The 17,111-nt window shown below is 43.1% G+C and overlaps 1 protein-coding gene across 2 annotated transcripts in view; it reads left to right on the top strand.

Moving 5' to 3' along the window:
* Positions 1–331: 331 nt before the first annotated feature.
* Positions 332–17,111, top strand: part of scube1 (signal peptide, CUB domain, EGF-like 1) — a 96,900-nt gene continuing 80,120 nt past the window's right edge. For both annotated transcript variants that reach the window (XM_068586424.1, XM_068586425.1), the window contains exons 1-2: positions 332–536; positions 4,888–5,010. In XM_068586424.1, coding sequence (XP_068442525.1) covers positions 449–536; positions 4,888–5,010 — 211 coding nt within the window. In that variant the 5' untranslated portion in view covers positions 332–448. The remainder of the gene's footprint in view (positions 537–4,887; positions 5,011–17,111) is intronic.

The following is a 17,111-nucleotide window of genomic DNA, read 5'->3' on the forward strand; positions in this document are numbered from 1 at the left end:
TTAAGAAATATTGCAGTGTTGAATAAGAATAAAACATTGATTCATATTTATCTATGTCTCTTTAGATTTAAAGAACCCCGAGGCTATCTCCATCATGTCGCTGTGCTGCTCGTTAAAACCTCTCTCTCTCTCTCTCTCTCTCTCTCTCTCTCTCTCTCTCTCTCTCTCTCTCTCTCTCTCTCTCTCTCTCTCTCTCTACCGGCTCAAACAAGCCAATCAGAGGGCTCGAATTGCCTCCGCTCTCTCTCTCTCTCTCTCTCTCTCTCTCTCTCTCTCTCTCTCTCTCTCTCTCTCTCTCTCTCTCCCACCGCCGCTGCCGGTCCACCAAAGAGCGGTCCTACTCCTCTCGTATCAGAGACACACACACACGCACACGTACCCACACGCACACACGCACGGTCCAAACCCCCAGAAAAAGCCTTGCTGAATCCTCACACCGTCTGTCAGCATGGGGAGCGCTTGTTTTTCCCGGGACGTTTGTTTGTTTATCCTCCTCATAAATACTTGCAGGGTGATGGGGAATGTCGGACTCGCAGGTAAGAGCTCCCCTTTCCTCTCCGTCTTGCTTTATTGTCAGCCACGGGTCGCACTTTTCTTTCTTTCTTTTGCCGGTTTCAGTCTCACCGGCTTAACGGGAGAAGTGATGGAAAGGACCGGAGAAGCCACCATCATTAAGAGATTTCAAATAAAAACCATTAGGCACAAGTGAGCTACTTTAAAGTTTCTGATCGATCACACGCGCGTGCGCTCTGTTCCTGATTAGCGCGCGACTGTACCTGAATGAATGACATTACAATATAATCTTACACAGAAGCATCTGCGGTTTTTTTGGAGGGGGAAGGGGGGACTAAATATATATATATATATATTTTCATGTTGGATTCTGTGGTTTTGGTAAATCATGCTTGATTTATGAAATGTCAAAGTGTTGGGAAGTCAGTTCCTCGTCGCATTGTGACAGGGACCAGTCGGCGTAACATCACTGGAAGTTTGTGTTTCCTGCGCGCAAAGGTCAATTACAATCTGAAACTTAAGAACATTTGCTGTGATTCGGAGTGAGTTTTTTTTAATTTTAATTTTATTTTTTTTTAATAATGTTCCAACGCATGCAAACGGTGCAAATGATTTACACCGAGGGCGACTTTGAGAGGCAGAGGGCTGAGCCGCGACAGAGCATCTCGTCACCGAGGTTTCGTGGGCTTGTCCGGAGCTGGAGGAGGAGGGAGGCGGAGACTGTGTGTAAATGTGTGTAAATGTGGGTTGAGGGAAGGGGGGGGCATCAGGAACCATCCGAGTCCCAGGAGGAGCAGGCAGGCAGCAGGGGCCCAATATCGACCGCGCAGCAGCAGCACATTGTTCAGCCTCCCACCGCTGTGAATGCGCCAGGAGTCAATATTGAGACAGTGAGCCACCATAGAGGCTTTGTCAGAACCAGGGACACTCGGGGTTTATACAGAACACCGAGAGGAAGGGGATCTGAAGTGTAAAAAAAAAACACACAAAAAACAGTTCCTCCTCCTGCAGCACCAAAAAACCCTAAAAAGACTCAGAACTTGCTGTTGCTTTTACTCCTTTCTCTCTCCCCATCTCTCTATCTTCACTCCGGCTCCAATAAAACACTCACTGGCTTTTTTTTTTCTTCTTTTTTTTTAAACAGGAAAAATATTTATTGTAAATTCCGTTTTATCGTTTATTTATTGTCTTTACACAGCTGAGCCGGGCGGAGGGCCAGACAGAGAGCAGGGGCCGAACCGCAGGCAGCTCCCAGCCGGGTCGGCCTAACTTACCCACACACACACACACACACACACACACACACACACACACACACACGCACACACACACTATTAATATTACAGAGGACGAGCAGAGGGGCTCTGTGGTGATGCAAAGGTCTGCTGAGCATGTCGTTTGACGGAGAAATCAAAATCACCTCCTCGACCCCGATCTGTGTGTGTGTGTGTGTGTGTGTGTGTGTGTGTGTGTGTGTGTGTAATGAGTTGGGCCCAGATGTGACTGGCACCTCTATCAATAACCTGATCAATTAGGAAGCTGTTAACTCTTTGTTCTCTGCATGCTGTCCGGTGCTTTCTCTCTCTCTCTCTCTCTCTCTCTCTCTCTCTCTCTCTCTCTCTCTCTCTCTCTCTCTCTGTCACACAGAAGCAGTTTACAATGTGCTGGAAAACTTTGGCTCCGACATGATTTCACTGTACTTATTTATAAAAAAGGCAAAGGAACAATATGTTGTTGGGCTCGTGGCTCTTAAGTTTAAAGAGGTTATCAGTTTGCGTCACACTTACTAGAACTAAATTGCATGAAATACAGGGGGTCTCAGATTTTTTGAGCCCTCCTGAATGCCTCAACAGCGACATTTTGAGGGATCTCATGGTAATAATCAGCCTCTGCTTTGAGATCAGGCCTCTGTGGGCCGTTCTTTTCTCTTAAAGCCAAAGAATATGTTTCTATCTCAAGTCTGTGTGCGCTGTGACTGAATCGTGCTGAAGCCGCCGTGTTTTAGGCTGCAGCAACACATGAGTGTGTGTGGGTTGTGTGTGCTGTGTGGATTCTGTTGCAGGACAGAGTTGTTAATAGGTTGTGTAGTTGCGTGAGGAGCCTTATGGGCTTGCATACATTGAAGCTTGCAGGCTGTATTGCAATTTGAATGTGTAATACTGTGTGTGTGTGTGTGTGTGTGTGTGTGTGTGTGTGTGTGTGTGTGTGTGTGTGTGTGTGTGTGTGTGTGTGTGTGTGTGTGAGAGAGAGAGACTCACAGGCGTAAGAAGTGGACGTAGTTACTTGTTGGACTGATTTTATGAAACCTTTAGTAATTTTTCCGTCGCCATCTTGGATTACGGTCATCGCCATGTTTTTTCCCATAACCACTAAACAGGGGTTACCATATTTGGAATGTGGAGAAGCGACGTAGAGACGCCATATACATCTCTGGTAGCGACCTGTCACAAACAGTAGCCCCGCCCTAAAGCGGTCTCTGTTTGGTCTATTTGACTCTAAATGGACCATAATTTACTAAGTGAAAACTTGAAACTAGAGATTGAGACATAAACTCATGTTTACAATGTTTACTGAGGGAATAAATCAAGAGAGAAGTAGACACATTTTCTCATAGACTTCAACCAGAGGTGTTGCCCTCTGATGACGCCAAAAGTGTGGGCCAAATAGCTCACTCGGAAGCGGGGTAAAAAGCTCTTATGGTTGAAGCACACTGGCCCTTTCCTCTGCAGGTGGACTCCAAAGAAAGCTGCTGTGGAATGGAATTGTGGGAAACGAAGTATCCAGCTCTTTTAGGCTTCCGCAGCGGCAATAGCCGTGGCCAGAGGCCTTATGATTGGAGGTTGTCCATCCGTCCCGTTCTCTTGAACACAATAAACTCAGGAATGCCTGGAGGGACAATTTTCCAATTTGGAGCAAACGTCCACCTCAACTGATTTGACTTTGGAGGTCAAGGGTCAAGATTGCTGTGACCTTATGTCTGTGCAATTTTTGAAAACGCAATATCTCAGGAACGCCTTGAGGGAATTTAATTACATCCGGGACACAAACGTCTTCTCGGACTTGAGGATGAACTGATTAGAATTTGTTGGTCAAATAAAATCAGGTTTCAGACTCTGGTCCTTCCATTTTTTACCAGTGCACAAAATACCCGGTAGATATCAGGGGCTCCCCCAATAGTGCTCCAGTGTTTTAATGAAGTGTATATCAGGCAGCAACCTGCAGTTTTGCGGAGTGAAGTCTTCAAACTTGCATTCTCTCAACTGACAACCAGGGGGCAAGTTCCCTGGTTGTATAGAAGTCTATGGGAAGATTTCTCTACTTCTCTTTTGATTTATCCTATTAGTAAACATGAATTTATGGTCTCAATCACTAGTTTTAAGTCTTCTTCAATGCAGCATGATGTTCATTTAATAAATGATGGTTCATTTAGAGTTAAATAGACCATAAAGCAAGGGATGCTTTAAGGAAGATTTACTGTGATTGACAGGTCGCCACTGCTACCAAAGATGTATACGACATCTCTTTGTCACTCCTCTGCTTTCCAAATATGGTTTATCGGTTTCAAAAAGCCAAGATGGTGACGGCAAACTCAAGGCTTCATAAAAGCATTCCACAAACCAATGGGTGACATCCCGATGAGTAAGACCACTTCTTATGTACAGTCGATGGTTATAACCAGGTTAAGAGGGATTTTATCCAGCAATTTTTTATGATATGAAGAGGTCAAACTATCCAGTAATTAACAAGGGAAAAAAGCAGAAATTAGAGGAATGTTTTACATCCAATAATTTAATTTAGTTTGTTTATCTGTTTATCTATCCTAGTAATCTTGTTGCGACCACTTGGGGGGCCCATACCTCTAGGTTCACAATCACTGATGTATGCTCATGAACCTTCATCAGTGTCTCCTTCGAAGGCAAAACATTTCATCATTTTGTCCTTGCTGGTGTCAACAAGCTAAATGAAAAGTACATACAGACAGTACAGACCTGTTATCATCTAGCGCTACTTGGTTGGCACTCAGTGCTCTGTGATTAGAAATGCTACACAGACACACTTCTTCTAATGTGACATCAGTGAAGCAGCACACATCTCTGTAGAGGACGCTAAAGTGACCAATTGGGACAAGTGTAACTCTTTTAACTGAGTGTAGCGTTTAACGGACAGATGCTTACTCACTCCATCCTCGGGATGTAGTAATCCAACTCTGAACCAATTCTGAAATGCAGTTTAATAAGATTTCTGTGGCATTACAAGGTAGCGGCATGAGGTCAGAGCGGTGCTTCCCTGGTCATACCCAACACCAGGGGTTGTTGAATCCATGGGGACTCTCGTCTGTTGACTCTTGATTTTTTTCCCTTAATGTTTGTGCAGATGCAGACGAGTGTGTTGAAGGGTCCGACGACTGCCACATCGATGCCCTCTGCCAGAACACGCCCAAATCCTTTAACTGCATCTGCAAGCCGGGCTACAAGGGAGATGGCAAGCAGTGCGAAGGTGAGTAACCTCTCTCCGCTCCATTGTGCTTTTTTCTTCGCCTCTACTTTCCGGCTTCCAGTGCTTAAAGTGGAACTTTCATTCTGTGTGGATGTTGGCGGTCCCTGTGGGCGAATGCGGTAGTGTTTCCGAGCACCAGAGCACCTTTGGAATACGGTGTGGGCTCCCATCAGTGTGGTGCTGGTCTCGGGTCCCAGAGAGGAGGAAGAAGAGGAGGAGGAGGAGGAGATGTTGCTGCTGCAGGGAGCTGGGCTCTCCTCTCTGCCAGGAGCTCCTAACGGCAGGTCGAAAGCAGCAAAAGTGCGGGATCTGGTTCGGTCCCGCTATCACAGCGGACTGGTTGCAGCCATATATTCGGGCTGGAGTCTGAGCTGCAGGACTTTATAATGAACCTGCACGCTGGAAATGGTTTCCGTCTAATTTCGCAGGGAACTGACCCGGTGGCACAGATCACAGGCATTAAGAATAACTTGAAATAGATAATCTATTCACTAGTTGTCTGGTTTCCATATGAATAAGTCTCAATGTAACTCTGAGGCCTCTATATCACGGGTCACTAACATTCAGGCCTGTACGCCGTTGTATCTGGACCCTGGACCTTTGACAACCGATAATTGAGAATTATTAAAAGTTGACAGAGTGCTTATAGGTTCACTGGTGCAGCTTTTTCAGCCTTTATGGCACTCGTTCAACAGTCCAGCAAACACACTGACCAATCACATGCATGTAAAATACATCGTGTGATGCTACTTGGCCAATCAAATATGTGTATTCGGATAATGATTGCGGCTTGAGTGAAAAACGAGAAAGACTGGATGAGCGACCAAACAGTCGGATCAGTGAGTCGATAACCAGTCTTTAACCAGACTCTGGTCTTTAACCAGAGGCTTTACCTGACTCTTTAACCGGACTCTTCCATGTTCATTCTTCAAAACGGTCTCTCATGCGTTCAGACGATTATTAAAAGAGCAATGTGAAGCTTTGCTACAAGACTAGACAAAACTCTTTTGAGCAAATGTATCGACTCAGTTCTGAAACGAAGGAACAGAATCTAAGAGCCAATATGATCAGAATCCCAAATTCATTCACTGTTCAACGACAATGTTAACAAAGACTGGAGAGCTGAAACAAGTGGCTTCAATCATTTTATAAGAGAATAATATAATGATGTAGCTTTTTTGGTTGACATTACCAAACACCTGAATTAACTGAATTCAAAGCTACAGGGCAAAGACAAGTAAGCTACATTTATTTTGTAAAATGACCGACCGACTAAACTCTGATGGAATGCAGATCCTTTCGTTACTCAACCCTACTGTGTCCTCCTCATCCTGCGACTATTGCAGTGTTGTTCTCATTCAGATCCTCCACTTTCCTGCATATACCAGTGAAAATTAGAGATGCCGCTTCTCTCCAGCTGTTCATTACATGGTCAGCTTCAATTGCATTGTGTCGGTTACAGTTTGATTTATATGTTTTATGTATTCTATACTGTACCTTTTAAAATCAGAACCTTCAGTAAATGGATGGAGAAGATATGAGGAAAATGTAGCTCGGTACAGCTGCTGTTTCAGTGTATCAGATCCATATTTAATCCACGTTTAGGTGAATATAAGTATCAGATTGAACACTATGATCTCGCATCAGGATCATTGGGACATGACTTGTAACAACAGTCAAAGTTCCCCCCTTCAGCCGTCAGTAGAAATCAAATGTGAGTCAGGAGTGAACTTCAGTTAAACATAGCTATGGACTGGATCTGGTTCCAAGAACTAGGCCTCTGATGTAACGGCTGGTTGGACAGCTGTTTCACAACCCCCCCTGCAGGTTCTCCTAATTAACGGAGAGGAAGTGGACTGAGCGAGGGTGTCCGGCTGAGACGGGGGCAGCACCTGGCTGTGCGTTCACACCTCCACTCACTTCTGCCTCGGAGCACACCACAGCTGGAGCTCCATTGGACTGCACAGATATGCTCTCCCTCAATGTTATGTCAAAACACACACACACACACACACAGACACACACACACGCACGCTGTAATCCTCTAATCTTTTCCCATGTACCGTGTGCTCCACTGCTCATAACGAGACCAATTTTTCAGAACCATGGCAAAGGATAATTTACTACAAATTGGGTCTAAATTTTGTAGCTTTGTCTGTCATTCCTGATAAAACTCTCCTTCCCAAATTAATTTGGGAGAAATGGCACCTACTAGCGGTTATAAAGCAAACCCAGACAACACAAAGGCAACGCAGCGAGAAGTGAACTGTACGTGGGTTCCAGTCACAGACCTTCACTAAACGACATGGGAAGCAATTATATACACAGTATGTAACAAAGTGATGGGGTTTCCATCCAAATCCATTATCCTCATATCCTATGTCACAAAGTTGCTCTCCAGAAATATTAATGGTATTCACACCTATTCCAAGGTGTCTGTTCAGCACGACAACAAAACGCATGTGGCCAATACCGTCACATTCAACCTGGCTAACTTTGGGCATACAGGACCTAAATACTGAGGCAGCCAAACTCCTTCGGCATTCTCTGATATTTTTCCCACATTACATACTGTTTTACAAGCTGATCACACGCCAGCATGACAACTCTGAAGCCTATTGAGTCCCCAAGACACTAAAAACTCTTGACCAAAAGGCCAATCGTGATCACCGTTGGCCTATAGTTCAAAAGCACAATCTATATATTTTCTATAGTATATAACAATTTGCAGATGCTTGCCTCATTTTTAAGGTTATTAATGGGCTTGCACTTCCCGCACTGTTAACCAGGGCAAACTCAAGAGGGGACTGTGTTGCACAATAAAGATGAAGCAAGTTTGGGCAAACGGTCTTCTCAGTCAGAGCCACCCACGACTTAAACAGCCTTCCTATTGAGTTAAGGAGAGTGCTTAAAGCAAACGATGCTATCACGAATAATCATACCACCTCATCTCTGGCACTGCGGTTACATATACTTTTATTGTCTTTACAAATGTGCTACTTTTGTAACATCTTTTTGTATTTTATTGTCTAGTGTCTAGTTGTATTGTTCTGTACAGTCTGGTCCTATGGTGGTTACTGTTGAAATGTACTGATCATACCCAGGAATTAAGAAACAAATAAGTGCTATTATTGTCTTAGAATATGGAAAGTTTAATCCGGAAACAGTGCTTATTTGGAAAGGAATGCTGAACGAGTGATTGCGAGTGACACTTGTGGAACAGAGGCGAGCTCAGAGAACCTGCCTGCCACTACAAAGGGGTTTATTGCATAAAAACTACTTTACAAGTTGATCTTCCCGAAAGCCCTAATGTTTTTGTTTTCTAACATGTGTATGCTCTGGTATCTGACGTCATTTGGTTGAACTGACTGTTTACATCAACTATCATTGATTGTGTCATTAAGCAGCTCTGTTGTCTTTTCCGTTATATAGCATGTGATTTATGGCACCGGACAGCCATGGAATATGATCTTCTTCAATAAAGCGGCCGCTATCTGAGCCGACCTGTTCTGTTTACCGCTGTTCAACCAACATTTGAATGCTTCTGCATGCATGTATTTACAACACCCCCAGAATGTACGCTAAGCTCTATCATTCTCCTCCGAGCAACGTAGCAACAGCTCACGACGTAGATGTCAAATGAAGACAGATGGTGGGATGGGAGTTGACCCCCTGACCCAAATGATTAGATATGGCCGCTGTAATTGGCCGGCTGTGTTTTCCATCAACAGGCATTACTGGCCACTTTGCTGGCCAGCGCGCCATTAGCGTCCATGCTATTCCTGGAAGCACCTGGGAGCGGCGGAGCGCCTTTGCTCGCTCGATTCTTCCCCCAGGTCTGTGCTGTTTTTATCAGCGTCCTTCTATATCGACACAGACTCACTTGGCAGTTTAGTAAAATTTGCCGTGGATTAGGAAAGTGAATCCAATTTAGGGTACGTCATCGACTTTTGGCTCTACAATCCTCACAAGTGCGTCAATGTGTGATCTGTCCACGCGGTTAGCTCTTGTTTGTCATCTTATCAGATGTTTCTGTCCAGAACACCTGCATTTTCTTTGGAGACCTCCAGATGCACCCTTCATCCTCCACATCATTGGATGCGATGTGCTATATTTTATACAGTGAGGCGAGAATGTTGTATCATCCAAGCCTCTCTGTTTAGTTTGGCCCTATGTTCTGGCAGAACGACTAGGAGCAATATGTGCAAAGTCAATTGTGACAAAACTGAAAAGGTGGAGCTGATTGAAGATAATGAGCTGGGTAGGATGTCCTTCTACGAGATCAATAACACAAACTTAATCATCGTTCATATGTGCAGTTCACCACTGAGATCCATCATCCTCCTGACTGGGGAGTCACGTTTATCCTCTACCTCATTAAGAAATTAGTATCGTATAGCCTCCTAAGTGGCTTTCTTAAAGGGATAGTTAGGATTTCTTTTCTCTATGAGGTACTTATCAATAGTCAGTGTATTACCTCCAGTGGATGGTGGTCAACATGCACCCAGTTTGGATCAACAAACAGGAGTACCGGCACTGGAGCAAAGCAATGCCCTCCTGTGAATGGGGGCAGCAGCATTAGTTAGTTTAAGTGTACATATATTTACAATATTTTGACCACTTTACTTTGGCGTCAGACTGCTCTTTCCGGCAGGAAACTGAAGCCATTATCTACGCTCTCTTCAAAGCCACCCAAATCCTTTGACAAAAACAGTATTTTTAACAAGCAGAACACTGTAGTTGCTGGTCTACCGCTGCCTCGAACAGTTAGTTTGGGATATTGTGCAACTTTGGTGAAACCTAATTAATCCTTAAAAAAAAATCTACTACAGTAGGTAATTTACTGACTAAGTACTTCATACAACCACACTTTAAAAAATCCAAACCATCCCTTTTATCAAATTAATTTAATTTCAGTGTGCATTTAATGTGACAACTAACACAACTACCTAATACATATGAGTGGTGTGCTGGGGATGTACATCAAGGTTTTCTTTCAGATGGTTCGAGGTGTATGTACGTTATTAATGAATGTTCCTAAAGCATGGACAACACATTTACCATTGAGCATCTATTCAAAATTAAATTCTATCAGTATAATAGTCAGTCAGTACATTCAGAGGCTCCTTGGATAACGAGGGAGGCAAAAAATATCCATCCATCCTCTGCCACTAATATGGGGGGAAGGTTGCGGTGAAGTTTCCTCCAGATGTTGAAGTTCCTTACTCTATCTCCAAGAGTGAGTCTAGCCAACCTATTAAGGAAACCTATTTTGGCCTCTTGTATTTGTGATCTAATCCATTCCTATTCAAAGCTCATGAACATAAGGAAGGGTTAGAACGTAGATTAACTGGTAAATTGAAAGCTCTCCCAGTGGTCCGGTACAATGCTCACATCATTGCTAACACCACGCCAGTTCGCCTGTTGATCTTACACTGAACTCTTTTACTTGGGGGCAGTGACTCATGCAAAACCGAAGGGAGCAATCCACCGTTTTTATCAGACTTAAAGTGTTGTCTCTAATCCCAACTTCTTCAATGCAAACTGGCCCTGTGCATACTTGAGAGCTCAGTCCGATAAAACTAACAGAACCACATCATTTGCAAAGAGTAGAGACACAATTCTGATGTCCCCAAACTGGACACTGCACTCCAAACAGCTGCCCTTTGAGATCATGTCTGTGAAGATCACAAACAGAATGTGTAACAAGGGATAACTGAATCCAACTCCCACTGAAGCGTGTTTGACTTTGTGCTGAGACAAAGCTCTATCATTGTATAATTGCTGGATGGTTTACAGCAACAGCCCCAGTACCCCATAATGCCCCAGTACCTCATAATGTCCCAATACCCCATAATGCCCCAGTACCTCATAATGTCCCAATACCCCATAATGCCCCAGTACCTCATAATGCCATAGTACCCCTCCTGCCCTAAGGACTTGGTGATAAACTTTCTGCAAGTCTCCAAAAATGCATGTGGCCTGGATGGGTAAACTCCTATGATTCCCTCAACAACCATGCAAAGGTTACGAGCTAGAATTTATAACGGCAAATAGCTCGAGCTTATGATGGTTTGGGTGTATTGCTAAAGGTGCAAAATTAAATAAGAATATTTTCTTGGCTAATCTCTGTCTAAACAAGGCCTAATAAAAGCCTACGTTAGTCTAGCTGTGCAGCTGATGTATCCATCTGCATTGGCAATACTGAATATTTTCAGATTTGGACGAGGATCAGATGCTAAACAAATTGAACACATTAGATTAGAGATTGACCGTATTTACAGTTGGTAGTTTCTCTCATTAAAACCCTCAATGTTTTCACAGATATTTCCCTGGAAAATCCTTTTGGCTCAGAGTAAGTGATAGAGATTTGTTTGCAGTTTGTATAATCTCTGAGAAGTAAACTGCAGAAACACCACAGCAATGAGAGCGGAGCACTGACAAAGCACTTCCAAAAAAAAGCAACAATGTTCAACTTTTCACAAAGCTACATGTTTCTGGGTCGGGGAAAAAAAATAGATGTACCTTTTAACAAGATATAAAAGCTCTATGGTCTTGTTTTTTGATAGATCAGACCTTTTTTGCTTTGCTTCTTCTCAAGAAAGCCACAAGAACATGGTTCGTATTGACGATCACATGATTTATTAACGTGCACTTTAGAGGTTCCAGAGGGATGTGACTTGTGTGGCACTGCATTAAAAAAACTCTGGCTTGCTCTTGTGCTTTTGTAACTGGGATTCGAGCCCTGGTGACCAAGGGAGACGACCTGTGCTCTCGGCCTCTGCTACACTTCGCCACTACAAATTAGCAGCTCGAAGGCGACATTGTCCTGCCGTGAGCTGAGGTTGGTTCAGCAGGACTTCAGCAGGGATCACATCCCAGCCACCATGAATGGTGACCACGTGTGTTCCTCCACTGACCGCGGGTGCTCCCATGAGGACCATGTCCTCAGTTGAGTCGTTTTCTCAAATAAATGGGATTCCGCTCGCCACTGAAATTGGATCTGCCGTTTATGAACGCTGCCCTCTCTGTAGACTTTTCTGCAAGCTGATACTGCCGGCTCGTTATGGAAAAATGTGAACTTTTATCCCTGTGTTGTCAAACGAAGAGTATGTGGGAGGAGCTGTGTATCAGTCAGGCATGCTTTACTGCGTGTGTGTGTGTGTGTGTGTGTGTGTGTGTGTGTGTGTGTGTGTGTGTGTGTGCAGAACAGGGCCGGAGTTGTCTCCCTGTTTATAGAGAGATCCAGCAAAACTCTAACCGGCTGTTGTGAACACTTGTTTATCAGGCAGAGAGTTAAAAATTCAAAGGATTATGATAAGATGAATCACTGGATTCAGTCAAGAAACTTTACCGTGATTCCAAAGTTCAGAGCAGAACAACTCCATGGGCTTTGGGAGATAAGTGACGGCATTCCTGCTGCAAAAAGCCATTGATATTAATCGTCAAATCTTTAAATCTAATAAACCAATATACACTTTACATTGTCTTTACTTTTGCCTCATCTCAACATGGATGTAAACAAGGGCTGATTTCGGAGGTACTGAAAGTACATCAGGTCAGGATATGCTTTTAAAAAAGTACTTTTTGGAATAAAAGTGTGATTGATTGGCCTGTTGAAGAAAAGGATCCGTAGGGATGAGTGATCTGGCTGGTTGCCACAGAGCTGTCAGAGGCCTGCAGAAGCAGCCCCGTGTTTACTCGGCATTTGTCACTTACAGGCTAATTGATTGGTTTTCATCAGCGCTGCCCTGAATGGAAGCCTCTTCTCCTCTCGCTCATTATGTGTTTTAACACTCAAGCCTCTGCCAGCGCCATTCTCACACACACACAAACACACTTGTGTGTGTGTATTTGGTTCTCCATGAAGTCCAAGGCTTTTATCTTAGTGCCAAAGCAGCTAATTAAGTATGAAGCAGGTAGATAAAAAACGTCACTTGGAACACTGTCATACTGTTCTAAAACACAAGGTTTGGCTGTGCAGTTGGACTCTCTAAGCCAATGATCCATTGTGTTTCTTATATTTATATGGTGAAATTAGATCACAACTGCAATAAACTGATCGCAACTATGTGTTCAGACCATACGCTGTATATAAGAAGTGAACATAGTCATCGTGACATCATCCATTGGTTTGTGGACTGCCATTTGAAGCTGTCGCCATTGTTTACAATGGAGAGACTGTTGGCTCGATGGAACGACTGCGTCAGAGAGATGAAGCAACTGACCGACTACTTTCTGGCTACAGACCGTCCAACCAAAGTAGCACACAAATCGACCGTGTTTGTATCGACTCACAGCAGTGAGTCATCTTTCTCCACTGTAAACATGATTAACACAAAAAGCTGCTCCCTACACATGGGCAGTAGAATGCCTTTAACTCGATTAAAGCCAATATTCAAACTACTGCTTGCACTTTTATTTACTTTATTCTCTTATTTTTTCACTTGAAATGTAGATGTTAAGTTTGTCACCCTAGAACTGATTTTATTTAAGGTAAAGGCAGCTTATTAAAAAGCATTCATGTTTTGATAATATTGAAATTATATGGAAATTTGCAATTTTTTTAATCTTATTTGATAGACCAATTTAACAATTTAGACATTTCTCTGCTTCACTCCTCCACATTTCAAATATTGTAACATACATTCATCGGTTGTGAAAAACAACAACATGGCAACGGCCGTAATTCAAGATGACGATGATGAAATTGCAGGACCGAAGGCTTCATAACATCAGTCCACCAACCAATGGGTGATGTCACGACGACTATGTGCACTTCGTAAATACAGTCTGTGATGTGGGGGGCCGTACACACTGTTTGTGCGCTCTTTTTAATTGTAAGCTCGTAACATATGATGAGAGATACCCTGCCAGCTTGAGCCTGGATTCTATTTGCAGCTCCTCTTTTATTCTTTGCACCTGACCTGCTTTACTGAGACAGAGAGAGAGAGAGAGGGCATCTCACGGGGAGGGATGGATGTTGAGGGAAACTGCGCAGGTAGAAGGGCGAGAGGGAATAGTGGCAGGCAATTACTAGGCCATTGTCTGCCTGGTGTCTGCACCTCCGTCATCAGTCGGCCGCTCTCCTCACTGGCTAGCCGGACAGACACACACACAAATGCAACCCACCCGACAGAGATTCCACCCGTGCACCTGCCTCCCTCTCCCACATTTGCTTCTCCCATGCTCAGACTCAGTGGAGCAGGTCGGATTCATTGAGGCTCAGGCTTTATATATAGATACAGTGACCTCACGCCAACATCTCCACGCCACTTCCTTGTCAGACTTTGACGGATGATGTCTGGCAGTGCCGGGTGGACGTGTCACCCAGGGAAAAACTCACAGGGAGAAAAGAAATTCCATCCAGCTTGGTTCTGACTTTCACAGGGCCAAGATTTAATTGTTTGTTTGATGTGCAGACAGAGCTTTATACATCGTAATATATTTTGATACATGCACACTTGCAAGTGGAAATGGTTACTAAAGTCTGAGCGACTCTGTTCTTTGCTCCTTTACTCATAAGTTACAACATCGCAGTCAAACGTCACGATCATCTGCAATATATTATAGTGACTAGTGACGCAGATATTTGGGAAGTCAAGCTTATCAAGTCGTGGCTGCACTTTGGGTCCATCTTCAATGGAGAGAAAAAAGGTACTGCTTATTTTTTAAAGCTGCGTTCATTGGTGGGAAGTTGAACTTAACCTACAGACAGCCATATATACTATATGTCCTTTTCGTGAAACTCAGCACACATTGACATCTTGTTTCATTGGAGCCCGGTTACTAAAATAATGACAATTTTCAGCAGACATGGAGCGAAATTGTATTTCATTTGGAGTCGTGTTTCTACCTCAAAGAAAGCTTTGCACAGGGTAACCCCATGCGACACAGTGACGCGCTAGCTTATCTCTATGCTACGTTGTTACATGTAACAACAACTTAGATATTTAGCACTACGCAACGAGCACAGAGTAGCTTTCACATCCATTTAGAATGTTTGTGGCCACCTGACTAATTAGTCCAACATTCATTCACTCTGTAGATCTGTCTCGTCTCCCACCAAACCCTGGTAAACATAGTTGAGTCATTGAGCTACCTACTAGCATTGGTTTTCGGTCATTTGATGCTAGGCAGGTTTGTCTTTCTGTGCTGGGATGCCAGGCAGGTAGTGCATGTTATGTTTAGTAGAGCTGTTTAAAATCCTGTTTCCTGAACAGCTTTTTAGTTTGGCAAACTTTGAGGACTGTAAACCCTTAAAATAGGCTCACAGACACATAGCAAAACAACATATGTAAAGTTAGGTCTTTTGCATAGCAAACACAGCAGGAAAAACACAGTGCAATAGTATGAATGAGGGCTTCACTCCATTAATTATCCCAGTAAGCTGTGCCAGGGAATCAGCAGGCACAATACCAAAGCCCTGGAGTAACAACAGCCATTGTTAATGTCATTAATTACACCTGTGCTATTCCTGCAACAAAATGTCTGCTGTGAAAAAGACTCATTATCACCTAATAATCTCAGCTAATGTGACACACGTTTAGCCTTTCAATTTTTGGCAGTCAAACTCTTATAACTGTTTTGATGTCTCAAGTTTGGCATTTTGTCCATCGTCATCTTTGAATTTTGCAACCAGAAAGGACACGAAAGAGCTGCAGCTCAGTATAACTGAATGTTGAACGTAAGGCATGTTTTGGCAACCTAAAAGGTTCCGCATTAACTTTCATGAACGGAAAACCCACTGAGAAAGGAATAAAGTTGAATCATGAAAACACGGACTACAGCAAGATGGTGGCGATCACAAGGTAAAAAAAAAAAAATAGAATAATTTCCTTAAATGTATTATAGGACTTATTTGTGTAACCAGAAGAGTTGACCGAGTTGGCCAGTTAAAAAAAGGTTTAAGGCACTGGGCCTGAAGGTTGCCTTCTGGTGTCTTCGCTTCCTTCCTCGTCTCTTAGCTACTTAGCTAGCTATATGCCAACTTTGTCCTTATGACCTTTGATGCCGGACAGATAATGTATGGTGTGTTTATTATATTAATAATGTTGTATTGATTGTCATGTGTTTCCTAAAACATCCAGAAACATTTTTGCCAACTTGGGTACTCCAGAAAATCAAAATAAACTCACAGATGCATGGCCAAACACCAACCGTAGGTCTTTTCATATACATTTTGATATAACAGGGGGAAAAAAGAGTAAAACTAATACTAACGAAGGCCCCTTTTACTAATTGTCCCAGCAAGCTGTGCTAGTAAAACAGCATGTACAATACCAGAGCCCTGTGAAATCAACATCTTAATGGGATGCTGCTGTCGTTAATGTCATTAATTACACCTGTGCTATTCCTGCACTATGTCAACGTGTCTTCTGTGAAAAAGACCCATTATCACCTCATAAAATAGCTAATGGGTCTCACATTTGAAATTACAATTCTTGGCAGACACTGAGCAACATTGAATGCAAGTAAAATGTTTCTTGCTCTTTTAAATCTGCTGTGGATTTCGCTCGGTAGATATTTAACTGTCTTCACTAGCTAGTTGCAAGAGCAACCTTGTGTAGACGTAAAATGTTTACTATCCTTTTAGCTCGGGTTTTGTTTCTATCAAGTTTATGTGAACGTGCTAGCTTCATGTCTCGTGAACTGTCTCCACTAAATTATTGCTAACTTTGCAAGTTGCTAACTTTTTCTGCCATTTGCTGCTGGGCCCAACAACCTCAACAGACACTAATAGCCTTTGGAGTTAAGAGATTTGATTTTACAAAATGGGAAGTATAGAATAGATAGAAATAGAAATAATTATTTGGAGTCTAGAAAGCTTCTTCGTCTTTTTTGGCCACTTGGAGCTAGCTGGCAGACATATTTGTATTACCGTGTTCGCAAAGAGCAGCAGACAGCACATTGTGAGCAACTTGGTGCCAAGTTTCTCGACACGCGATAAATACAAATCCAGCATTTACTCTAATTTGAGCTCTGTTTTGGTCCACCAACTCCTGAGAAAACTGTCTGGCTTATTTATCTACTAAATGTTTCACTTCCTTGACTTGCTAGCTCACGTTAGTTGCTACAATTGTGTATTGTTCGGGGCTGGG

This window comes from Clinocottus analis, unplaced genomic scaffold (assembly GCF_023055335.1).
Source record: "Clinocottus analis isolate CAN_PGR_092001 unplaced genomic scaffold, fCliAna1.0.p SCAF_20, whole genome shotgun sequence".
Lineage (NCBI taxonomy): Eukaryota > Metazoa > Chordata > Actinopteri > Perciformes > Cottidae > Clinocottus > Clinocottus analis.